At 38.3% G+C, this 27242-nt stretch overlaps 1 protein-coding gene across 1 annotated transcript in view; it reads left to right on the forward strand.

Annotated features, from left to right (window-relative positions):
• Positions 1–27242, forward strand: part of DGKQ (diacylglycerol kinase theta) — a 108970-nt gene that overhangs the window by 66878 nt on the left and 14850 nt on the right. Inside the window, exons 15-17 of the mRNA XM_074229990.1 lie at positions 2491–2606; positions 17793–17944; positions 24624–24772. Of these exons, the coding sequence (XP_074086091.1) occupies positions 2491–2606; positions 17793–17944; positions 24624–24772 (417 nt within the window). The remainder of the gene's footprint in view (positions 1–2490; positions 2607–17792; positions 17945–24623; positions 24773–27242) is intronic.

The raw sequence follows: 27242 nt of genomic DNA on the forward strand, positions 1-27242 counted from the left end.
GAATAGAATATAGAGATGGAGATCCCAAAGATGTGATTCCAAAGGATGCTGTTCCAGACCCCCAATTTTTCTGTCTGTTAAATGTCCGTATCTCCTACCACAGTCCCATCTGCTACAGGAAAGTACAAAGCACGTAGACTGGAAGTTGAGACATAGGTCCTAGCCCAACTTTGTTACTGACTTTCTCTGTGACCTCAGGCAGTTAACATTATCATTTTTAACTTCATTTCCTTTCTCTGCAAATGGGAATAAGGAAATATCTGGTCCTGTTGACCACGTGGGATTATTGATCGTCATGATCAAAGAAGGGAATGGAAAGGATGTGCTCACTCCATAAGTGCTAGGTAGGTAGTATTATGGGGAAAAAAAAGGGAGAGAGAAAAATAGCATTTTGGAAAGAAGCAGAGCATAAAATCTAGAGTAAAAAAACCCTAGAGTTCAAGGACCTGGTTTTACTTAATGGAGCCATATGACCCTGGCCAAGTGACTTCTATTCTCTGTGTCTCTGTTTTCTCATTTGTGGGAGGAAGGAAGGAAGGAAGGAAGGAAGGAAGGAAGGAAGGAAGGAAGGAAGGAAGGAAGGAAGGAAGGAAGGAAGGAAGGAAGGAAGGAAGGAAGGAAGGAAGGAAGGAAGGAAGGAAGGAAAGGAGAGGGGGAAGGAAGGATGGTGGGAAGAAAGGAATGTTAAATACTCAGAATGAGTCATCCCCACTTCACAGTTATAGAAACTGAGGCAGATGGTAGTTAAGTTCCTTGCCCAGGGTCATATAGTTAATAAGTGTCTGAGGTCCAGGCCCAGTGATCTATCTGTTATCATGGATTCCTATAGCAGACTAGTGAAGCCGTGTAGAGCCCTTTGCAGAATAATGTTTTTAAATTAATAAAACAAGCTACATGAGGTCAAAAAGGAAACCAATTATAGTGAAATAATAGTAATAACTAAGTATTTTAAGAAACACAAGTTCAGAGATCCCATTACAAAACTCCTAGACTGGATTCCCTAGAAGAGATCCCTTCTGGCTGTAGCATTCTGGGATATGGATCTTCTTTGAATCTCAGAAATGAAAGGGAATCCCAGAGGCCTCTAACATGATCCATCCCAGTGCAGTCATCCCCTTTGCAGCATTCCTGACAAGGGATTATCCAACTGCTAGTTAAATCTCTAATAGTAGGGAACTTGCTATTCTTCTATATGATCCATTCATTCCACTTTGATTATTAGGAAATTCTTCCTTATAATAGGGTATACCCCAAACCACTAAGTATTAAGTTTTAATAGACTAAATATTATTATATATTTTCTTTCTATCATATAAATATTATTTATACATTTTTGTTTTCATAGCCTGAATATTATATTTTAATTTGTTTCTCTATAAACATTTTTACATATTAGCCTAAATATTATTAGGTATGCTAATTTTTTCTATCATAAATATTATTATATATTTTAAGCTTTAACAGTCTAAATATTATTATTTTAATTTATTTCTAGCATAATAAACATTATTTACATATATTAAACTGTAACAGTCTAAATATAAATTAATATTGATTAAATATTATTTTAATATTTAATAGCACTTGAGCTATTAAATATTTTTATACCTCAAAATCTTAATGCAGATTAAGGTTTTAATAGCTTAAATAGAATTATATATTGATATGTTATATTACTACATTAACATTTTAACAAGCTTATAATATATTCATATGATAAATATAATATAAAACATGATATAATCTCTATAATATATGCTATAATGTTTAATAACTTTTAAGTCATAAAAGCTTAAAATTGCACACTAAGACTTTGAGGATATATATTGAGCTAGTACCTGTTTTCCTATAACTTTTCTCCATTATTATCAGGTTTACCTTCTGGGACCAAGCAGGAAAAAAATCTAATTCCATTTCTCTATAATGCACAGACCTTCAGATTCTTTAAGATAGCTCTTAGCTGGGGTGGCTAGGTGGCGTATTGGATAAAGCACCGGCCTTGGAGTCAGAAGTACCTGGGTTCAAATCTGGTCTCAGACACTTAATAATAACCTAGCTATGTGGCCTTGGGCAAGCCACTTAACCCCATTTGCCTTGCAAAAACCTAAAAAAAAAAATGAGATTGTGCAAGGTATGGGGGCTGGAGGAAGCAAATAAAAAAGACAGCTCTCATTCTTGCTTCCTACCATCTCTTCCCCACCACACCCCATCCTCACAGCAACTCTTTTTTCTTTGGGGTTAAATATCCCCATTTCCTTCCATTGATTGTCACATGGCATGATATCCAGCCTTGTTCTCATTCTGGTCAAGTTCTAGTTTGTCACAGCCCATCCTTTGGGTTGTTTTTTCCCTCTAGTGGCCAATGCTGGTTGATACCATTGTATGTAGAAGACTTCAGTATAAGATTCCCTTCCTTTCCCTATTGAGTTATGCGTTTCTTGCTGTTTTACTTTTTTGATTAGATATAAAAGTAAGTTGTTTTCATTTCAGGAGCCGTTGTACTTGACATCTCCTGTTTTTCGGAGGCAGAAAGAATATATATGCTCATTAAGGATACAGTGGTCCAGGACAAGCAGCTGACTGGCATTGTGATGCCTGAAGTGATGGTAAGATACTTGCTTCCCCTAGGGTCAGAGAATTTGTGACTTCCTCCAGGTGACACAGGGAATAAGCAGTACAGCCAGAATTTGAACCAAAGTCCTCAGACTCCAAAGCCATTGTTGTTTCTACTTAATTCCACAACTTTCCTCTTCTCAGAGGGGAATGGCTAGTCAGGAGACAGGTCAGAAAAAGGATAGAAAGGACTAAAATCTCATTTTTGAAAATGATAAAATTAGGGTACAAAATTCAGAAAGCCAAGTCATCAGTTAATTGTAGTCCAACTTAAGTTTAATTATAAATTTGAATGAAAACAAAATGAATGTGAAAAAGAACCTCAAAAATTGTAAAGTGTTGTACAAATGGGAAGTGGGATTATTGATGGCAAAATTCTAGAATTTTGCCATCAATAATCCTACTTTCCATTTGTATGGAGGACACTGGTACCATCGAACTAGATTCATTTGGATTGGTTAATGTATATTAACTATTCCCTAGTGCACACTGTGGGGGATGCAAGGGATGGGAAAGGCACTGTTGCTTCCTTCTTGAAGTCATGGAATTTCAAAATTGGAGAAGAAACCTTAGAGACCTTGACTCTTGATTGCTTAGAAAATCAAATAAAAATTCCTTTGTCTGAATTTAAGGTCATTGACAATCTGGTGTTGACTTTCTTTTCTAGGTTTATTTTATATTTTTCTTCTCCAAGAACTCTAAATTCTGGCTAAACCAGACCCCACATGCCATTTCCCAGCTCTGTACTTTTATCTCCCAACCCTAGAATGCTGACCTCTTCAGAGCCATCTTTCAGAAATCTTCTCTTCCTCCAAGGCTCAACTCAGATGTTATTCCTCTAAGAAATCTTTCCCAATTTCCTTCTCTATTCCTATCTGAAGGCATTTTATCTCCATCTCAAACTTTTCTAGAGCCATTTGTCTGCCTCTCTCCTTTGTCCCCCATCATTATAAGCCACCAAAAATTGGGTATGTTTGCTCTCTCCTCTCCCTAGGCAAATAGAAAATCCTTGAGGACAGAAGCTGAATCTTTTTTTTTAATCATTGCATCTCCTACATTGAGCACAGTGTCTTAACACATAGCAGGTGCTTTAAAAAATATTTATTTTGAATCCTCTGTCATATTAGACAGAGAAAAATCTATGTAGTAAGTTGGGACTGGGTCTCCTGACTCCAGATCTGGGGTTCTTTCTATTATGTCATGTTGCATCCCTAGTTATCCTATCTTCTTTCTGAGACAAGATTGTAATACATATGAAAAGTTAATTCCTCATACATACATATGTATACAAACGTGTGTGTGTGTGTGTGTGTGTGTGTGTGTGTGTGTGTGTGTGTAGGCTTAAAAAACCTGCAAAAGTGGTAGCTATGACTTAAGATACAATGGACAGTCAGGGAAGGCTTCTTGTGCTAGGTCTTGAAAGGGAAAAAAAAAGAAGATACTGTCCTAGGAAGAAGAAAGAGTATGTACAAGGGCTCAAGGATATGAATGAGTTTAGCATTTTAATGGAACAGGAGTTTACAGAGACATAATAAGAATGTGGCTTGGAGTTGAGAGGTCTTCTTGGTCTCTCCTTAAATGGGTAAATACTGTTTGCTGATGTTTATCTGTTTTGTAATGAATTAATCCCATTTTCCCCTTGCTTCATCCACTGATCTGCCCTCATAGACTTGAAGGGCAACCAACCTTCTGCATCTGGACATCTTTGTAACTAGCCAACAGGTGGCGCCTCTGAGTCAATATAATTGAGCTTGCATTCAGCCTTCAGAGTGGGGGAAACTGCCTGGATCTTCCAAGCTGAGTAGCATAGAGAAGAGCTACATTAGAGTAACAGCAGCAAGAGATGTTCAGGAAAATCACAACAGACGAAATCCAAGAAAGAATTTAACTAGAAAAGTGATGGCAACAGATGTCTATAGACTTCTGTCCAAAACACATATGATAAGGCAGAGATCTTACTGCAAATTTGATATGCCAAATTCCAATTGGAAGCATGGACCTCAATCAAAGGTAATATGATTAACAAAAGAGGATTTGGGTGGAGGTGACTACCACTGCCTAACAAGAAGACCTGTGTGTATGTGGAAATCCAGGAACTAGAACAAGAAACATGGTGGAGAGTGTTTGGGTGAAAGTCACTGGTGCCAGAAATAGAAGCAGTATTATTATTGTAAGAGCAAGCCACAAAGCGCCTCTGCAGAATGAGGAAATAGTTGAATACAGGAAAGAGATGATGAGCTTAGCATAGAAGAGTGTTCGCTCGTATTGTTGGAGGACTTCCGTTGTCCACACTTTTGCTGTAGCTTCCTCTGCTCAAAGCAAAACAGCTAATAATTTCTTAGTCTTTCATAATAATAATTTTAACCCCCTCCAGTGACTCTGGATTTTAATTTTTGCCCACAATGGGAAACATTACTGGAGTAGAAACAATGGGAAATAGTCCCTGCCCATGATCAAGTCAAAATATCAGCAGAGAAGAACTGCCTCACAGGGTCTTGAAAGAAATGGCAGGTATGATTTCTGAAGCTCTTTGAAAGATCAGAGATAAGGGGATTTTCCAAAAAAAGGGAAGAGGATAGAATCAGCAAACAGAGACAAGGGAACTGGATTGTAATTTATGGCAAAATTCTAGAATTAAAGAGATAAACCCCTGGTTAAAGAAGTAGTGGTCCAAGAGGCAACATGGCTTCATTAAGAACAGAATTCTATTCCTTTTTTGTTTTCTTTTTGTCTTTTTTGAGTCAGTAGGGTTAAGGTGACTTGCCCAAGGTCACCCAGCTAAGGAGTATTAAGTGTGTGAGCTTGGATTTGAACTCAAGAGCCAGTACTTTATATACTGTTTCATCTAACTGCCCCAGTTTTCCTTTTTGGGTTGTTGGATTTTTTGGCAAGGCAATGATGTTTAGTGACTTACTTGTCCAAGGTCACACAGCTAGGTAATTATTAAGTGTCTGAGAATCGATTTGAACTCAGGTTCTCCTGACCTCAGGGTAGGTGCTCTATCCACTGCTCCACCTAGCTGCCCTAATCTTTTCCTTTTTTAACCGGGTTGCTAGAATCATTGATCAGAGCAGGGGAGTTCTAAAAAACAGTTTACTTTGATTTTAGCCAAGCATCTGATTTTTTTCTTTCTTTTTTTTTTTTAGGTTTTTTTTGCAAGGGGAACAGGGTTAAGTAGCTTGCCCAAGGCCACACAGCTAGGCAATTATTAAGTGTCTGTGGTCGGATTTGAACTCAGGTCCTCCTGACTCCAGGGTCAGTATTCTACCCACTGTGCCACCTAGCTGCCCTCAAGCATCTGATTAAGTCTCTTCTTTTGTCCTTTTGGAAAGGATGGAGTCTTAAGCTAAGCAATACTATTGCATGGATTTGGAACTGTTCGACTCTCTGGACCTTAAGAATTGTGGTTCATTGTCATCTAGGAAGTCTTTAGTAGAACTCTTTAATGACCCTTTGCTATTAAACATGTCTGTTAATAATTTGGGAGGCAACTAGGTGGTACAGTGGATAGAGCACCAGCCCTGGAGTCAGGAGTACCTGAGTTCAAATCCGGCCTCACACGCTTAGTAATTGCCTAGCTGTGTGGCCTTGGGCAAACCACTTAACCCCATTTGCCTTGCAAAAAAATGAAAAAAAAAATAATTTGGCTAAGGACCCAGGTGGCACACATCAATTTCACAGGTGACACAAAGCTGGAGGGAAAGACAGAAACTCTGTTGTGACTGTTGAGTGACAGGAGCTAAAACAATCTCAACAGTTTAGCACATGGACTTGGATCCAGTGAAATGAAATTCATAGGGATCATTGTAAAGTCACATTTGGGTTCAAAATACCAGCTTTACAAATGCAAGATGGAGGAGGTGCAGCTAGACAGCAGTTTAGAGGAAAAAGATCTGGGGCTTTTAGTGAATTATGAACCCAATATGAATTTGCTGAGTAATATAGCAGACAGAAAAGCTGATGCCAGCTCAAATTGCCTTAAGAGAAGCATCAAATCTTGGGCAGGTCTTTTCCTCACTGTACTCTGCCCTGTTTCATCATTACTAGGAGTGTTGTGTTTAGTATTTGTATTTATGTTAGTGAAGTTTCTCTTTGTGTAAATTAATTCAAGAAAATAGGTGTGAGAGCACCTATAAATGCTTCTATACTGGATCAAAACCTGCTATCCTATAATGTTCACCCACTGATGCTAGTTCTTTCCTCTAAATCCATGAAGAAGTATAAGCCATCCATTGTGTGACAACTTTTGAAATAGCTATAGAGAATGGTCATATCCTCCCTCCTGCAAGTCTCCTAATTAAACACTCTCAGTTCCTTCAAATGATCTTTTATGCCAAGGGTTCTCCTAAAGTTCTCACTACCTTAGTCATTGCTTGAGGTCTTTGCAGCTAAGTTTTCTCAAACCATAAATGCTCAAAAGGAGGGTGACCTCTGTTGAGATGGTGCCACACACACCTTGCTTGGTTGAAGCATAGAGATTTAGTTTAGAGGGAAAAGAAGATGGTAGGAGAGAGGGAATAAAGGAATAAAAGATGTAAATTGTCTTCAGGAATATCTTTGAAGGGTCATTCCATGGAAGATGCATTAGTATTGTTTTGTGTGGAAATAAGAGGGAAGAACTGGAGACAAGGGGTGCAAGTAGCAAAGAGTCAGGTTTAGATTTGATGTAAGGAGAAGCTTCTTAATGTTCAAAAGTAGAATGGGCTTCTCTGGGAATTAATTGTTTCTCTCTCCCCAGAGAATCTTCAAGTCTTCAAGCAGAGGCTGGGCAACCACCTTGTTGGGTGGATTTTAGAGGGAGTTCTTAAACTAGGTAACTGCTGAGATTTTAAGATTCCTTCGTCACAACTCTGAGACATGCAGTGATGGCAGTAGCAATCAAGAAAGACTTCAAGGAAAAAATGGAAGTTGAGCAGGACCGTGATGGATGGGGCAAGACAAGCAGACTGGAAATAGAAAGAAAGTTATTATTAACAATAATTACTGCCATTTGTATAGGATTCACTTATCAAATACTTAGTTAAGTAATTGACAGGAAAAAGCCTGAGTTCAAATCCTGCCTCAGACATTTATTAGTTATGTGACCCTGAGCAAATCACTTAATTTCACCAACCTTGGTTTCCTCAGTGAGATAATAATAGCACCTACCTAACAGGGTTGTTGTGAGGATGCTATAAGCAACTTAAAGTGTTATTTAAATGCCCTTCTTGTTATTATTATCATCTTCTTCTTCATTTTCAAATGAAGAAACTTAGCCCGAAGTCTTCTGACTGAATCCAGTTTGTATTTTTGTATACTACTGTCTCTTGATTACAGATGAGTGGAACAAGGGCAGCTAGATAGTGCAGTGGATAGAGCACTGGCCCTGGCATCAGGAGGACCTGAGTTCAAATCTGGTCAGATACTTAATAGTAACCTAGCTGTGTGATCTTGGGCAAGTCATCTAACCCCATTGCCTTCCAAAAACAAAAATAAATGAAGAAATATACCAGATGGGAGGAAAAGTGTGAATCAAAGTGCAGAGTGGGTTATGTATGGTCCATACAAAAATTGGAAGGTAGCTGCCCCAACTCCATTTCTCTTTCATCCCAACCTAAGACTAAGGAGAGAATTTTAGAAACTGAGGCAACCCCTGCAACATCCCTGGGGCAATTCAAGGGAACTTCCCAAAGAACCCTCTTCCCCAGGCTTTTTTATGATTAATTCAAGCATTTTTAATTGATATTTTGTTTTTCCTAATACATGTTATGAAAGTTTTTCAACATTCATATGCATATGTGTATTTTTAAGTTACAAAATTTCCTTCCACCCTCCCTTCTCACTCCCTTTTCCTAGCAGTGAACAGTTAGGTTAATATTATTCATACACATTTGTGTTAAACATGTTTACAGAATGGACATTTTTGGTATGAGGAATTAGGATTAAGGGAAAGAAATACATAGAGATATTTTTCAAAAAGTAAATGTAGTGTTCTTCAGATTCTGAAGAGTTTATTTTTTGTTTTGTTTTTCTTCCTCTAAGGGGCAGCTAGGTGGCAAAGTGGATAAAGCACCAGCCCTGGAGTCAGGAGTACCTGGGTTCAAATGCGGTCTCAGACATTTAATAATTACCTAGCTGTGTGGCCTTGGGCAAGCCACTTAACCCCATTTGCCTTGCAAAATCCTTAAAAAAAAAAGCCCCTTGTTTTTCTTCCTCTGGATGGGAAGCACATTGGGCTGAACTAAGTCTCCCCCCACCTCAAAGCAATGGGGTTTAAAGACTTGCCCAAGGCCACACAGCTAGGTAATTATTAAGTGTCTAAGGTCTGATTTGAACTCAGGTCCTCTGGACTCCAGGGCCGGTGTGCTATCCACTGTGCCTCTGAGCTGAACTACTTCAACCATTTTCAATATTTGTACATCTCAAGACACTTTCCCATTCATCATCTCACATAAATCAAGTTATTTAGCACTGTTTAAGAACTGTATGTGAAGCACTGTGCCTAAGTTCTGGGTATACAAAGAAAGGCAAAAACCAACGCTGAGAGGAGGAAGGCTAGACAAGGATTATTGCTCTCATTTTGCAAATGAGAAAACTTAGCTGCAAAGACCTCAAGCAATGACTAAGGTAGTGAGAACTCTAGGAGGACCCTTGGCATAAAAGAGCATTTGAAGGAACTGAGAGTGTTTAATTAGGAGACTTGCAGGAGGGAGGATATTCCTATATTCTCTGGTATTTTCTATAGGAAGAGAGATGTTGAATTTTGTCAAAGTTTTTCCAGCATCTATTGAGATAATTATATGATTTCTGTTGGTTTTGTTACCATTCTCTATAACTATTTTAAAGTTGTCACACAAAGGATGGCTTATACTTCTACATGGATTTAGAGGAAAGAACTAGCATCAGTGGGTGAACATTATAGGATAGCAGGTTTTGATCCAGTATAGAAGCATTTATAGTGCTCTCACACCTATTTTCTTGAATTAATTTACATGAAGAGAAACTTCACTAATATAGAATCTGCTTTGCAGGGAAGAAAAATTGTTTCAGAAATCACTGGTCTTATTGAGTCAGCTTTCAAGGACTCTATTCCTCAAGGAAAATTTTTCCAGGAACCATTATCAAAATTTCTTTTTGCGTTATCAAAATTAAGTGTTGCCTTTAGAAATCCCCATTCCTGTCCTTCTCTCATAAAATCACACATTAACCCTTGTTTCCATAACATTTTACTTTGTATAAGTGACTTTTTGTGAGCTAGGTATTTTGTCCCCATTTTACAGAGGAGGAACCTGAGATTCAGTAAGGGAATGTGACATACCTGAGGTCACACAGTAAGGAGTAGAACCAGGGCTGAAAGTCAGGTTTCTTTACTTCCCATTCCGGGACAACACATTTGCTTCCCACAATGAGCCTTAGCCCTTTAAATTTATATCAACCAAACATCAACAAGAAATCAAATGTACCAATGTTCTGTTTTGTTTGTTTGTTTTCCTATCAGCTGCTTTTCCAAGATTAAAAAGGTAAGTTGTAACTACCTGGCCATTCCCCTGGCCATGTAGTTAGGACCTTGTTTGTTACGCTGTATGTTTGTATTTAAGAACCATCCTCTCTCTCTTTCTTGCTCCCTGAAGTTTGCCATGTAAGATCGAAGATGCCAGAATTCCCTAGGGTGGCTCTGTTTATGACTCTGACCAAGTCCACTTTATCCAGTTCTGGACAGATACCCTCCAGTCTAGTTTTGTGTCCCAGTGAAAACCAAGGATCCACAAGATGGGATGGCTGAGGATGAGAAATTGGCTTGACTTCAAGCTAGGCTGACCAAATAAATAACATCCTCGTTTTTATGTCATTGGGAAATAATTTTCCATTTCACTTCCATCCTATGGTCTTAATATTTTAGATCTCAAGTTATACTGGAACCTTGGCAATCATCTAATTCCTCCCCACAGAGGAGAAAACTGAGGCCCAGAGCTAGGAAGTAATGACCAGAGTTTAATAGATCTTAGATGAGCCAGGGATTCATCCCAAATCTTCTGATTTTACCTTCAGTTACCACTGAATCACAGTATTCTAGATCAGAAATATAAAAGTGTCATAAGATAATGGGCCATCTGATCAGAAATTCCCTGTGTTTGCACTGAAGAATGGACTAGTTGCCTGCATTTATTTAATTGTGCTGCATGTTAATCAAACCACTCCAAGAACTCTTCTCCCATATGAGTACTTTCTCTGCAGCCCCTGTATTTTCATCTCTGTGGGAGAAGGATCCAGGCAGTTTCACTATCTCCTAACTCACCCTTTACCCCTTCCCAAAAGAGCATGAAGGGAACATCTCAGTCATCCATGGGAGGTGCTGAGGAGCCTTGCTTCTGCACATAGGAATGTGCTGGTCTTCTTAGCATTTAATTCAAATAATTCTGGGAACCTTGGCCACACCTCAGGATTGCAGTTATTACACTGCTGACTTCTTCCAAACCCCTCATTGTCTGGCCTTTCCATGGCTTTTGCTATGGACTCTTGGGGCAGTGGGCTTGTTGAGTTGCTATTGTTGCAGGTAATGCAAAACCCTGTTAAAGGGAGATACAACCTCAGGCAAAAACTCCAGGGTTCTTGGAAATTTCTTCTCCCACTTTCCTCTACCAGTTTCTTCTTCCTTCCCTGCTTTCCTTGTTCTTCCCTACAACTTTGAAGTTTCTTATGTGACTTTCTTCCCAAGTGACACCCTAGGTGAGAAGGAAACAGAATTTGAGGGATTATAGCTTCCAAAGAGAACTTGTGATCCAAATTAGGGATATGGTTACAGCCCTAATTTCTAAATTAACTATTGGTATTCTAAATTTCAAGTCCTTGTTCAATGACCACATGTTGTATTTACTTCTAGAAAAATTGAATCATAGAAGGCACAGCAGGATAGAGCATCAACCCTGGAGTCAGGAGAACTTAAGTTCAAATCTGATCTCAGATATTTAATAATTACCTAGCTGTATGACCTTGGACAAGTCATTGTCTTGCCAAAAAAAGCCCCAAAAAATTGAATCATAGCAATTTTGACATTCTTATTGTAAACAAAACAAAAAACCCCAAAGGACATGTCAGCCAAATGGAATGATGACTCACAGAATGACCTTGGAAAAGCAAATAAAAGAATTAGTTGTAGTGCTTTCCTTGTGTATCCAAAGGCAATAAGAAACATTTTATACAATCTTCACTGGTGTCTATTATATACATTTACCAAAAGACCACTGAAAGTAACTACAGGGTAGAGGAATTGTATGAAGTGCTTCATAAGACCCTGTATCTTTAATTAACTTCTACTTTTGTATTTAGATATTACAATGCAAATGGGAATATAGGAGAAAATGGCAAAACATATTGGAAAATAGGATTTTGGAATAGCCAGTAAGAGAGACCAGATTCTGATACAGATGTGTGTGTGTATGTGTGCATAGAGACAGACATATGTATGTGTATATGATGATGAAAATGAATGTTTGTTTCATATATATATATATATATTTATATATACACTTAAGTAAAATAGTGTATAAAATATAGGCAAATATATGCTTTATATATAATGTATATTAGGTATTGTGCAGATAGAAATACATACATTTTATATTTATATGAGATAAATATATACACACTTATATATAATATGCATGTAGGAATGAGGTACCTTTATAAGCATAGTCTCCTTTCTTTGTTATTCAAACATATTTTTCAATAAACTTTTTGCCATCTTCTCTACCCTTTTCATTATAGTATCTAAATATTAAAGTAGACGTTAATTAATTGGAAAGGCTATATATATATATATATATATATGTATGTATGTATATATATATATATCTTATACACACACACTTTGTTGTTGTTTCACCTTGTCCAACTCTTCATGATTCCGTTTTGAGGTTTTCTTGGCAAAGCTATTAGAGTGGTTTGCCATTTCTTTCTCTAGCTCATTTCACAGAGGAGGAACTAAGGCAAATGGAGTTAGGTGACTTCCCAAGGGTGACAAAGGTAATAAGTGATTGAGTTAAGATTTGAATTCAGGAAAATGAATCTGCCTGATTCCAAGCCTAGTGCTCTATTCATTGTGTGTGTGTGCACACATTCATATATGCATATTTATACACAGTTTTTGTGAATGCATTCTTCAAGAATGTAAGGCACAAAATAAAATTGCAAAAGATTAAACTGATTATATTCTAAGCGATAGGAAAGAACTGGTTACTAATTTGGTAGTCATTTCCAGCTCCAGCAGTAAAGAGTCAGATTTCTGACCACAAATGTAACAGTCAATCTCAAATTAGAAGAAAGAAGAGCAAACAGCTGAGGTAATTCACTGATGCTTTTAACAACAGAAAAGAGATAAGAATCATAGACTTTCACCATTTTCTAAGATATTTTAACCAATGCTAATTATCACTTCAAAGAGGAGAGAAAGAGTCTTGATATTTACTTTTCTAGCTAGTGCTAGATCTGGTCACCAAGTGGAGAGATATGGTAGCCGAGGTCAGAGACAATGCAAAACATAAACTCGTTTGTAATGGGTCAACTAAGTGGTGCAGTGGGTAGAGTCCCAGGCTTGGAGTCGGGAAGATTCTTCTTCCTGAGTTCAAATTTTTCCTCAGATACTTAGGAGTGACTCTGGGCAAGTCACTTAACACTGTTTGCCTCAGTTTCCTCATCTATAAAATGAACTGGAGAAGGAAATGGCAGACATTTCTATTATCTCTGCCAGGAAAACCCGCAAAAGGGTAACAAAGAGTTATACACAGCTGAAAAAAACTAACAAAAGTTTTTTTATAAAAATTTTTGGAGGGACATGGGAGTTTATATGGAATAGTACTTCAAAAAGGGGCAAGAAGGGAAAAGGCAAGTTTATAGAAAGCTTGGAGAGAAAACCAATTAAGTCAGATCATGCCAGAGGCATTTATGGAATAAACTGGAAGAAAGACTATAAACAGGCAGAATTGGACTACCCATAGAGCTGGTCTCTCATTATGTAGAAATCTTAGACAGATTTCTATAGACAATGAGTTTTAGTCTACTGAGGAAGGGGAGATACAATGAATACACATTTAGATCAATACATAGTCATTTTGAGGAAGGAGATAGAAAATAAACTGGTGAGGCTGGGGATGCGGAATTAGGAAAAGATTCCTGAAGAAGATGGTATCTGATATGACTCTTAATAGTGACACTGAATGATAAAGCAAAGGTTGAATTCCCATGAATCTGAATATAGATTGTATTCCTCCCTACAAAAGTAGCCCTTAGAACTGAATACAACCTAAAAATCACTGTTCTTTTTCAGTGTATGTCAATATAGGTTTTATTCCTTTCAAAGATATCTAATTTTTAGGAATATACATTTTTCTTTCTATATTTTTGATCAAATACAACATGTTCTATACCCAAAAGTTTAAAAATCAATTTTCTTTGGTCATTTTTGAGTCATAAAAAATATCAGTCCTACAGACCTCATTGTTTCCTGGAGATAGTATATAAGTGAAAGATACTAAAGCATGAATCAGGGGAGGCTTATAGTGAGAGTCCCCACAGGACCTGTCTTTCTCCTGTTTACTGCTTTAATCAGCAACTTGAATGAAGCCATAGATGGATGATAAGCTTTCCACACCAACCACATTAATAGATGATATACATCTGTGATGGTTGACAGAGAATCAGTATCCAAAAATATCTAGACCAACTAGAATGATGGCATGAAGCAAATAAGATGAAATCCAGACAGATAAATACCAAGTCTTGTACTTGAGAGTTTCATAAAATATCAAGGGGAAATGTGACTATATCAATTCATATGAAGAAGCCCTGGGGATCTTAGTGGAATGAAAACTCAGTTGGAATCAATAGTCAAGAAAACCAGTGCATTTGACACTGCATTTAAAGAAATAGAAACCAAATAGCCATATTGAACTGTCCTTGCCTAGTTTATATCTGGAATACTGTGCCTAGTTTCCAACATGGCAGTACATTGGTCGATTAGAACATATCTATAGGAGTATGGCAAGAATTGGAAGGGGACTAGATACCAAGCTATTTCGGGACTGCTTGAAGTAATTAGAAATACTTAGTCTGAAGAAGAGGAGAGTTGGGGTTTGATAGACATGATATGATAAGTGTATTCAAACATATAAAGACAGCAGGAGATGGGGGAGCTATGTGGGGTGGGGTGGAGGAGATAGTATCTTTTTGATGGGTTAATTTAAGGAAAAATTTGTAACAGCTATCCATTAATGAAGTGATCTATGTCAGAAGGTAGCAGATTCCCTCCCTCTTGGGATGAGACTTTGGCCAGAGATTGGATGATGTGTGCAGATCACATTAGAAAGAGGATTTCTACTCAGGAAAGGGTCTCTTCCAATTTTTCACTTCATTGACCTCTAAGGGCCTGTAATTCCTTATTCCTGGGAAAATTAGAACCAAATTTGTCATATGTGAAGGCTGTTTCTCCTGAAGGCAGGATGTGTGGAATCTTTATTTCAACCTTTGTTTTAAAAAAAAGGAAAAAGCTTCCAATCAGAATCATCCAGCTATCTGCCCTTAAGTCTCTTAGACTTCTCCTTTTGACCTCTCCTATGTTCTCATCATTTTCCGAACTCCATTCTATATCTCCTATTTTTCTATTTCTATGGCATCTCATTCCCTTGCTGGGTTGCAAATTCTTTTGAGTACAGAGATTATGTGTCATATTTAATCTCTTTATCCCTAGAATCCAGTAATATCACTTTGCACTTATCAAACATTTTAGTAAATGTTTATGGAGTTGAATAGGACTGGATAAAAGGATTTGATTGAGTAAATAATGAGTTCCCTGTCACTGTAAGTACTCAGGCAGAGACTGGATGAAACTTGTTTGGGATATCCTAAAGGAGAATTTGTTTATTATCGATTTGAAGAATATTTTAGATCATCAAATGAATCCCTTCCTGTTGAGATTTTGTTTAAAGAAAAAAACTTTCAAAAATACTTAAATTTAATAAATGCATTATACCTTTTCCTTGTTGAGTCCAGGGTCCAAGGGCTGACATTCTGAATACCAGTTATTATTTCTCAGGATTACAGATAAGGAAGAGTTAAAGAGAGATTGGGCTTAGCGTAAACTGAACCCATGATGCACCCTAGAAATTGCTTTTCTGACTAAGTCCCTAATAAGAGTTTGTTTTCCTTTAATTTTACTTTCTAAAAAATTAAAGTCAGGTCCATATAATTAGAGCTTTAGGGTTGGAATCTTGGTTTATTTCAGATCCAATAACAATAATCATTTCTGTAACACTTTCAGCCTTATGAAACCCTTTTCTCACAATGTTGAGAGGGAAGTAAAGAGGGTGAGAATTATGTTCCCCATTTTCTTTTCTTTCTTTTTCCTTGATTTTTCCTTCCTTCCTTCCTTCCTTCCTTCCTTCCTTCCTTCCTTCCTTCCTTCCTTCCTTCCTTCCTTCCTTCCTTCCCTTCCTTCCCTTCCTTCCCTTCCTTCCCTTCCTGCTTCGTAAAATAATTTGGATTAAGTAACTTGTCCACTGTCACACAACTAGTAAATGTGTGGAGTCACATTTGAACTTGGGGTCCTCCTGACTCTAGGACTGGTGCTCTATTCACTATGCCATCCAGCTGTCCCTTACTCTCCTTTTTTTTTCTGAAGAGAAAACAGAATTGACATGATTCGCAAAAGGCCACTCAGCTTGAATTCTACTAAATAAAACAGAAAACAGGTGTCCTCTCAAGTGACTGTCTGTCTTCTCTAACACTATATTATCTTGATCTCATTAGTCCAACCTTGATTCAAGTACAGGATGACCAGGAGAGTGGAGTTACTGGTCAGCTATAGAGACGGGGTGGGGGTGGGGGGTAATAGAAGACTTTATTTATACAGAATGCAGTGATTTCTTCACTCTGAGTGAACCAAGGTCACCTTATGCTCTGGAATTCCTCTAAGGTGTCCTAATGGGAATGACATTATGGGATAAAGGAAAGAGCACTAGATTTGATGTCTGGAGACTTAGGTTCCAATACCTGTTTGACCATTTTCTAAATGTGTGACTAGATAATTGACTTTCTTTCCATGAGCTTCAGTTTTCTTCTCTGTAAGATGGGGATGATCCCTCTTGTACTAATAATTACCCTATAATAGTAGTTATGAAATAATAGTGAACATAACTCTTCCTTTAGGGTTGGTGTGAAAAGTGTACACTATAGAACAATCTTAGTTCTGGAAAGCTAGCTAGAAATCATAAAGTCCTACCTCATCATTTGATAGATGAGGAAGCTGGGTTCTAGAGACCTGATGTAGCCTCCCAACATCACAAAAGTAGGAAGATGCAAAACCAAGATATGAAACCTAGTCCTTGTAGTCCAAATCCAGGGTTTTCCCACTTCCATATACTGATACTGATCACTTTATATGCTCTCTGGGTTTCAGTATGCTCTCTGAGCTTTGCTTACCTTTAAAAAGAGGATGCTAATATTTGCATTTACTGGGAGGAAGGAGCTTCATAAGCTTGACAGTTCTTTAGAAACGGGAATAATTGTACCTTCGCTAGCACTTCTGTGATTGTTCCCTGGAGTTCCTCCCACAGACCAGTCTTTATTGAGTGTGCCCTAGAAATACAAAGAAAAGTCAAAGACAGTCTAATGAACAAGCAATCATTCATTACTAGGTCAAAGTGTTTGAGTTGAAGTAGACTTGAGTGGAAGGGGACGAGTGTTTGGAGTACGTTAGTCAAGTCAATACGCATGTATTTATTAAACCTTACATTATGCCAAACCCTGATCTAGGCAAAAAGAGAGATTCTCCCCTATCATAGGAGAAGATAACATATAAATGGTATTTGAAAAAGAGGAGTGTATAATAACCAGTTCTGTGATCTGATTGGACACCAAGGCTCAGATTCTTGCTCCTTAGGAGAATAGAATGGGCCATGCCAGAGCCTCCTGGGGTCCCTCTCCCCAAAAGGCTTTAGGGACAGACAACATGATGGTAAAAATAATATTGAAATTAGAAGACTGACAAGCCTTTAAGTTTCCCAAAACCTCTAGAGGAGTTGGTTCAGGAAAGACGAATTGAGTTGAATTGAATGGAATGGAATGGATAGGAATTCATTGAAGTCAGCCCACTTGCCAAAGGCTCACATCATTGCTGTTTTCCTAACCTGTCTTTCTGTATTTCTCAGCATGCGAAGCTTCCCCCAGACTGCTGCCCACTCCTTGTATTTGTGAACCCAAAAAGTGGAGAGCTGAAAGGCCGGGACTTGCTCTGTAGCTTCAGGAAACTGCTGAATCCTCACCAGGTCTTTGAGCTCACCAATGGAGGCCCTTTCCCTGGGTAGGTGGACATTGAGCTGTAAGTAGCATCCTTGGGGAGATTTTCTCGACTTCTCCTCATTCCCTCTCCCTTCTCCCATCTCCCATGCAACCAATAAATTGTAACTCAGAGAAACAGGCTAAGTGTTGGGGGAACAGACTTAGCCTTGGTGTGAGAGTGGGAAGGCAGTAACCATTAGTAACCATTAGTAAACAGGAGAGTTTGGATTACTCTGACCTTGAACTTTCTTCCAGGAAATACAAACATCACAGCTGGCCCTTTCCTAGCCCACCCTTGGGATTAGGGCAATAAGTAGGATTGAAGGGTTTAGTACAAAAGACAAACAGATCAATGAACAGCTTTAAATTTTTGGGTTGCAGAGGTATTGCAGAGATCATCTAATTCATTTCCTTCATTTTATGGTTTATAGAATTGTAGTCCATAGAAGGCATAATGACTTGCTCAAGGTGATGTAGGCAACTTAGTTCTTCTGACTCCTAGCCAAGGACTTGCTCCTCTAACATTTACACTGTTTACTAACTCGTTATTCTTTGCTGGTTGTGATTGTGGTTGTTTATCCTTCCTTCTCAAAGAGGACCATGATATCAGGGAGGTTAAGCCATGACATGATTTAGATTTAAGTGAAGGGGTCCAATGCAGAGTCACCAGCCTCATTTTCTTCCCCTGAGCCTGTGTCTAGGGGCCAGTTATCAGACAACTGGAGCTGACCCTGGATTCAGTTGGAGACCTTGTCCTTTTTAACCCAGGGTCTTTAACCTCGGTTTCTCAGTTTGACTGAGGCCATGCCCATTCAATGATTAAAGCTAGGTAATAAAGAGATGAGGCAAAGGATGACTTCTTTAACCTAGTAAAAAAAATCAATCTGAGAGAAGACACTCAGGGTTTTTGACCAAAACAGATTTAGTATTTACATTTACTCTAAGCCAATCAGGGCCCAAACAATGACTAAGCGAGGCTTGACAAATCAATGAAGGCCAAGTGATTTGAGACCTGTAGAAAGGTATCAAACTCTAATTTCATGATCCCTGTTTAGAAGACCCCTTAGACTAGGAACAGGGAACTTCTTGCTCGAGGGCACTATCAGGCTCTCAAAATCATTTGGTCTGGCACTGCCAAGGCAACCACAGGCAGGACTGAAATTCAATAACTCCTCTAGAGGATGTCTTTTTAATTGGGAAACTTAAAGGTTTGTCAGTCTTCTAACTTCAGTATTATTTTCACCATCATGTTGTCTGTCACTAAAGCCTTTGGGGGAGAGGGACCCCAGGAGGCTCTGGCATGGCCCATTCTATTCTCCTAAGGAGCAAGAATCTGAGCCTTGGTGTCCAATCAGATCACAGAACTGGTTATTATACACTCCTCTTTTTCAAATACCTTTTATATGTTATCTTCTCCTATTAGAATATAAATTCCTTGAATTTTAGATATGAATGAATTAAATGTTTGACCAAATATAGCAGGCTGATTTTTAAGTTGATAATTTTGTATGATTCAAGATGTGATGTTTTATCCTTCATTCTTGGAGATGACCATGACATCAAAGAAGTGATACCATGATAAGCAAAAGTTTTGGATTTCAGGTGGGGCTGTACTAAGTCACCAGCCTCACTTTCTCCTCCAGGGCCATCTGGGTCCAGAGGCCAGATATAAAGCAGGATGACCAGAGATGGCCCTGGATGTGAGGCAGTTGGGGTTAAGTGACTTGCCCAAGGACACACAGCTGGTAAGTGTAAAGCATCAGAGGGTGGATTTGAACTCAGGTCCTCATGACTCAAGGGTCTGTGCTCTATGCACAGTGCCAACTAGCTGCCATATATGGTGGGAGAATGATGTTCTAAATATCCAAATGGCCCCTGGCAGAAAAAAAGACCATTTCTAAGTATTCAGCCCTGATTCTTCAGGTGCTCAAGCTTACTCAGAGGCAACACAGTGGAGCACTGGGCTTGATGAGTTCAAAGGCAGCCTTAGACATTTACTAGTTGTGTGACCCTGGGTAAGTCACTTAACTGTGACTTGACTCAATTTCCACATAAAATTGAGATGATTGCATCTACTTCCCAGGGTTGTAGTAATGGTCAAATGAGGTAATGCTTTACAGACCTCAAAGGAATATATTAATGCTAATTATGATGAATAGTTGCAAGAACACTGGACTCAAAAGTTGGAAAAGACCTGGATCTGAATCAGCCCTGTGTAACTTATAAGCTGTGAGACCATGGGTCACTCATTGAACTGCTGAGCTTCAATTGTAACAGCTGTTAAATGGGGCTAATGAAGCCTAACTCAGTGTTATGGTCAGGCTCAAACTTGAGGCTATGGAAGGATGCCAAACCTTAGGGCACTATGTGAACATTAACTATTATTATTTCAGGCTTATTTCTCAAGCTCTTCTCATTAGGTACTCAATTTAATTCAGTTCATTTAAATATTTGTAAAGTACCTATCTCATGTAAAATCCCTGTGGGTTAAGCTCCAGCAGAAAAAGTTTTCAAAATGACAGTCTCTGCCCTCAAAGCATTTATAAATACTTTTCCATCAATTAACTAATTAAGGCACCTCAATGAATCAGGATGGGCCTCAAATCCAGAAGGCTTGAGTTCAGATCTGCCCTCAGATACTTATTAGCTATGACCTGGGATAGGTCACTTAACTTCTGTTTGCCTCAGTTTCCTTATCTGTAAAATGAGGATAATAACCTCTACTCTGGGATGTTGTGAGGATCAAATGAAACACTAATTGAAAAGTGTATAGCACAATCCTGACTGTATTTAGATCCCTGAAATATGTATCTCTTCTGTCTAGCTTTGCTGGCATAGCATTTTTTAACAATCAAACTAAAGAAATTATGGTTTTTTATTTTATTTTAAAATTTTATTAATCTATTTTAAACACCAATGACTAAGCTTTACTTGACAGATAAAATACTAAACTGTGTCTAGAGATGTGTAAATAGGGACCAACACCACCCTGAATGTTTGGAGTATGAATATTTAAGTTCTCTGATATTTCTTCCAGCATTGGGGGTGGGGTTTGACCTCAAATCTGGCTAAGCTTAGAAAGGTAAAAAAACACCTTTTTAGTATGAGCCCAGTTATAGGACCATATGTCTATTATCTCTGCCCTGGCTGAACTAAGACCAGAGGCTTAATAACCAGAGCTCTGGGCATTAGGAGATGAAGGTTTTGGGTGGGTTTTTTTTTTTTTTACCATAAGGAAAAATAAGGACATAAAAATCAATGAAGCAAACATTCACTGTATGAATATTTAAATGGAAGATATTTTGATATTTTATCACCTTTTATTTATCACAATTTTTTGATATTATCACGTTCATTTTCAAACAGTACTTTCTTTCTTACTTCCTTCCCTTATATCCCTTGAAATAAAAAAGAAAAATAAAAGTTCAGCAAAACTAACTGGCCTAGCACATCAACCCGGACTGACAATGTTGGCTATGTTCTATACTCATAGTTCCCCATTTCTGCAAAGAAGGGAGAGAGGTGCATTTTCTTTTCTTTGTTCAGTGACCAGTGGAATCATAATCACACAGTGTTTCTGTCATCCTCATTATTGTGTACATCATTTTTCCCGGTTCTCCTCATATAACATCTGTTTTATATAAACCTCCTGTTTCTCTGTAATCTTCATTGTTTCTTACAGCATAGTGATATTTCAGTAATTTATGTACCCCATTTTATTTTGCCATTTTCTAATTTCTCAGGTTGGTAATGTTTCCAGGATGGTTTGCTTTTTGTATACATTTCTGTGTTCACCTGTGTAAGGAATTCTCATTGAGGACAGTCCCTCTGCTGTTGCTGTGATGAGCTGACTCTGCATTTTATAGTCTAAATATTTCCATTTGTTTGCTACTACCAAGATTCTGCCCTTAACATTTTGGTGTCTGTGTGACCCTTCCTTTCAACCTCTGACCTCCCTAGAGTGGGAATTTTGATTTAAAGGATATGAAAAATGGTATTCACTTTCCATGGTATCCATCCAAATTGTTTCTCAAAATCAGCTTTGACCTACCAATGGTATTTTAGTGTTCCTGTCTCTGCTTAGTTCATCCAGCATGAATTGTTTCCATCATTTGTTACCTTTTCCAATTTACTAAGTATGATACCAAACATTAAGAGTTGTTTGGATATGCATTTCTCATGAAGCTGTTTAAAAACTCCAAACAAATTACAAAAAGTCCTGGGAGACAATAGTTGGAGGTTTGTTTTGTTTTTTTGGGGGGGGTTTTGTTTGCTAAAGGAGAGTTTATTTGAATTCTGTTTATAATTTCTTTGATCATTGTTTCCATAATTTTAAAAAGTGGCAAATATTTTCTCTCGTAGTTACTAGATATGACATGAATTCAGACCCAATGCTTTTTTCTTTTTTTTTTTTATATTTAGTAAACCATTCCTTCTTCCCCCTTCCCAAGAGTCTGTTTGGTCCTCTTTATTTGATTTAAGCAGGTAAATATCAGGTAGGAATAAATTAGACCTTAGGGATAGAGATCTTTGTGTTGACCTAATCTGACTAGCATTCTCATTGCTATCCCCGGGATCTGTCCCTATGTTGGGCCCTGGCCTAAAGAAGGGGAGGTGGAAGACAACAGCCATCATGATATCTTATATTCTATTCCTAAGGGTTTGGGTACCTTTAGATTATCAAGGAAAAGTACTGGATTGGAGAACAGAGGGAGACACAGGCAAAGATGAGCATAGTAAACACAGATGCTAAGACATTAGTCTCCATTCATTAGAAAGCTAATGAAAAGGGCTGTTCTTTGTGGGATGTGAGACATGATACTGGATACATCTGGATCCAAGTCTTGTGAGGGAAACAGAGATTTAGAAGCTCTAGATTGCAGGAGGGGCTCCCCCATAACCCCACTGCTTAGTGGGTACCAGGAAGGTCCAAGAATGAATGATTCTTTCTCTCTCATAGATCTGCTGTTGCTAGCCTTGAGTGGGAGCAGAGGAATAGAAATGGGGGAGAGTATGTTACATGCATGATGAGGCTCTTTAATCTATGTTTCCAGGAATAAGATTCTGTTTGTGCTAAGCTAGCCTCCAACTGGAGAGCCACACAATCTTCTTAGGGTCTTAGCCATGGACTTGGAGTCAGAAGGGACTTTTCAGATCATCCAGTCCAATCTCCCAGCTGAGACTCAAGAAAAAAACATTAATAGTCCTGGATCATGCATTTAGTAAGAGGCTGAGCCAGGGTTATTCATATACATGTTAGGAAGGCCAGAATGCCTCAGCCCATGTAGGCAGGACTCAGGTTTATGCTCTTGGCCTGAGCAGGTAGCAGGTAGCCAGCTCTGGATGTAGACATCCCTACCATAGACTCTGACTAGCCCATGGGTTAGGAGCTTTATGGGGTCTGATGTGGTCTCAGAGGCCCTGATGGATGGCAGAGGGAGCAGACCAGAAGAGAGAAGACAGCTATAAACACACTTAAGGTTTTTTTAGGGTCAGGAATTCTTTTGACATGTTCTTCCTGCCAATTTAAGAGAATAGAAGCCTCTTGTTTGTCATTCATCGACTGAACTTTTAAGGACAGTTTAAAGTATTCAGATTTCTGCCCAGAGAGACTGGGGTCACATGATCTTGTCTCCTGGGCACCGAAGAACTGAACAAACAAAACAAAACAAAACAAAAACCTCTTGAACAAAACTGATGACATACTGCTCTCTCCTTCTGAGTTTTTTTTCTCCTGAGACTGTAGGTGTCCCTCTGAAGAGCAAGGTGTGTGAAATGTGATCAGAACTGTTTTTCCCATTACCATGACACCCTTAGTCTTTTTTTTGGGGGGGGGAGTCTCAGTTTCCTCATCTGAAAAATGAGTATGATCATAATAGCACCTTCTTCCCTGGGTCATTGTGAGGATCAAATGAAATCACACTCTGCAAGCTTTAAACCATTGTATAAATGCTAATTATCAGATATTATGAAGAAAAGAAAATTCAGAAGGAGAGTGACTAGATGAACTACTAAAGATCCCTTCTAGCCTTAAGATACTCTGATGCTATGACTTAATTCAAGTCACTTGTTGACTTGGTGATATCCAGGTTCTGAATCCAAGCATTCTGATTCCTAACCATCTACTCTTTTTTTTTTTGCAAGTCAGTGGGGTTAAGTGACTTACCCAAGGTCAAATGACTAGGTAGTTATTAAGTGTCTGAGGCTGGATTTGAACTCAAATCTACCTGACTCCAGAATCAGTGCTCTTCCAACTGTACCACCTAACTGCCCCTTAGCCATCTACTCTTTTTTTAGTTTTTTTTGCAAGGCAAATGGGGTTAAGTGGCTTGCCCAAGGCCACACAGCTAGGTAATTATTAAGTGTCTGAGACAGGATTTGAACCCAGGTACTCCTGACTTCAGGGCTGGTGCTTTATCCACTATGCCACCTAGTCGCCCCTAGCCATCTACTCTTTACTAGACTGTCCTCCTATGTAGAATGTTGAATTTCTATTCAGGCATCATCATGCTTGACCATTTCCTTGGTTTCTTATGTAAATATTCCTAGGTAATTAAAAAAGTATAATCAGATCTGTATTTAAATGAAGAAGTTTCTGCTCACAATGATGATTTAGGAGTAAGAATTTATTAGGAATGAGTTTGATGCTGCCTTAGAGTTCCAGAGTAAATGAGATGCTTTTTTTTTCTTTCTCTAATAAGGTTTCATATGTTCTCCAAAGTCCCCTGCTTCCGGGTCCTGGTATGCGGTGGTGATGGCACCGTAGGCTGGGTGCTGGGAACCCTGGAAGAGATCCGGCACAAACTGGCATGCCCAGAACCTTCTGTGGCCATCCTACCTCTGGGCACAGGTGAGCACATTCAGACCCTGGATGTGTGAGGAATGAAGGTGGGACAGAGTAACACCTTGGGGGATGAGGAAAAGAGAATCATTTCATGATGAGCAGCAACAAGCAGGGGCACTGTGAAAACAGCCATGTTAGAATATTCACTCCTCATTTCTGTAGCATCTAAAGATTTATGAAATGCTTTGTGGGCAACAACCATGTGAAATATGTTGTTTTCCTCATTTTATTGAAGAGAAATCTTGAGGCCCAGAGAAGGAGAAGTAACCTCATATATACAGTATTATCATAGCCTAAATTCAAACTCTCCTGAAAGTTCAGAGTTCATCTACTGATGAATCATATACAGTGAAAATGAGAACTAGTAATTTTTTATGCACTTAATATTATTTTATTTTTGTTGAAAAGAGCTAAGTCTATCATAGTTGATCATTGTACTATATTGTTGTTACTGTATACAATGTTCTCCTGGTACTCTCTTCATTTAGCATCAGTTCTTTACAGCTTTTTTTCTGAAATCTGCCTGCTCATTATTACTTATTTATTATATTTTATATTTCTTTCCAATTACATATAAAAAATTTTCAACATTTTTTGTAAGCTTTTAAGTTCCTCATTTTTCTTCCTCCATCCCTCTCTTCCCTTCCCTTGATAATGTGTAATGATATTGGTTATACATGTATAAGCATGTTAAACATATTTCCATATTGTGAAAGAAAAATCAGAAAAAAAGTGAAAATCTATGAGAAGGGAAAAAATAAAACATTTTAAAAAGTGAATTAAGCTTTGGTCTGAATTCAGATTCCACAGTTCTATTTTGTTTGTTTGTTTCTGCAAGGCAATGGGATTAAGTGACTTTCCCTAGGACTTGCCCAGCTAGGTTAGATTTGAATTCAGGTCCTTCTGACTCCAGGGCCAGTGTTCTGTTCACTGCACCACTTAGCTGCCCCTCCATAGTTCTTTCTCTGAATATGGATATTTTTTAAGACAAGCCTTTTAGAATTGTCTTATCATTGTATTGCTCAAAAGAGCTAAGTTGATCATCACATAATATTGTTGTAATTTGTATACAATCTTCTCCTGGTGCTGCTCGCTTCATTCAGCATCAGTTCATGTAAGTCCTTCCAGGCTTTTCTGAAGTCCACCTGCTTGTGATTTCTTTCAAAACAATAGTACTCCATCACATTTATATACCATAATTTCTTCAGCCATTCCCCAATTGTTGTGATTTCTTTCAAAACAATAGTACTCCATCACATTTATATACCATAATTTCTTCAGCCATTCCCCAATTGTTGGGCATCCCCACAATTTCCAGTTCTTTATCCATCACAAAAAGAACTGCTATAAATATTTTTGTACATGTGGATCCTTTCCTCTTTTTTATGATCTTTTTTGGATACAGACTTAGTAGTGATATTGCTGGCTCAAAGTATATGCAGTGCATCAAAGTGTATTTGGAAATAGGAGAACTAGCAACTTATAGAAAAATAATAGTTCACATATTTTTAATACTTCAATACTTTTCATAATTCCATATATATTTAATATGAATATGGCCTAAAGGCTTAGTATTCAAGAGGGCTGGAACACTTAGAAAGTGTGTTGGTATTAGAGAAAGGATTCCTATAGAGGTCAGACCTGAGTAATGATTTCAAGGATGCCAGAGATTCAAGAAGGAATGGAATCTCATCCACACTGAAGTATGGAAGTGTTTGTAACTGAGAAGAGTTCAAAGTGTAGCTCTGCCTTTCCTCCATAGAAGTATTTGTATTTTAAGAGGCATCAAGGTCTTAGAGAGGAAATAATGGCTTACTTAATAATTACAGGAAATTCACTTAACCTGTTCAAACAGGAGTTTTCTCATCTGAGTGTATGATACCAGTGAAATCATAGGTCCAGTATCTGCCCTGTCCTTAGCAAGATCTAGGGCCAGTGGGATGCTGCTGTAAGGGAATTCTAGATAATAACAGGGCAGCCAGGGGACCCAGATGATAGAGTGCTGATCCAGGAGTCAGGAACACTCTTCATCCTGAGTTCAAATCTGGCTTCAGACTCTTATTAGCTCTATGACCCAAAGCAAGTCATTTAATCCTCTTTGCCTCAGTTTCCTCCTCTGTGAAAACAAACTGGAGAAGGAAATGGTAAACTACTCAAGGTTCTTTTGCCAAGAAAACCCCAAATGGGGTTCTAAAGAATTGGACATGAATAAAAACTCTGAATAATAGCAACAACAGTAACAAAAGCAGTAACAACCAGATTGCTATGGGAATCCCACCTTCGGTGGCTACCTGTTCATTTGTTGAGTGGCTATTCTTTGCAAGCATATTTCTAGGCTGTACTGATGGAGGTGGAAGGAGAAATAAGACATAGTTCCAGCCATCAAGGAGTCTTCACAATCTACTAGGAAGAGGGGGAAGAGTAAGACATATGCTAGACACATACACTATAAATACACAAAAGAGGCATAAGGTGA

The sequence above is a fragment of the Macrotis lagotis genome, chromosome 3 (assembly GCF_037893015.1).
Source record: "Macrotis lagotis isolate mMagLag1 chromosome 3, bilby.v1.9.chrom.fasta, whole genome shotgun sequence".
Classification (NCBI taxonomy): Eukaryota; Metazoa; Chordata; class Mammalia; order Peramelemorphia; family Peramelidae; genus Macrotis; species Macrotis lagotis.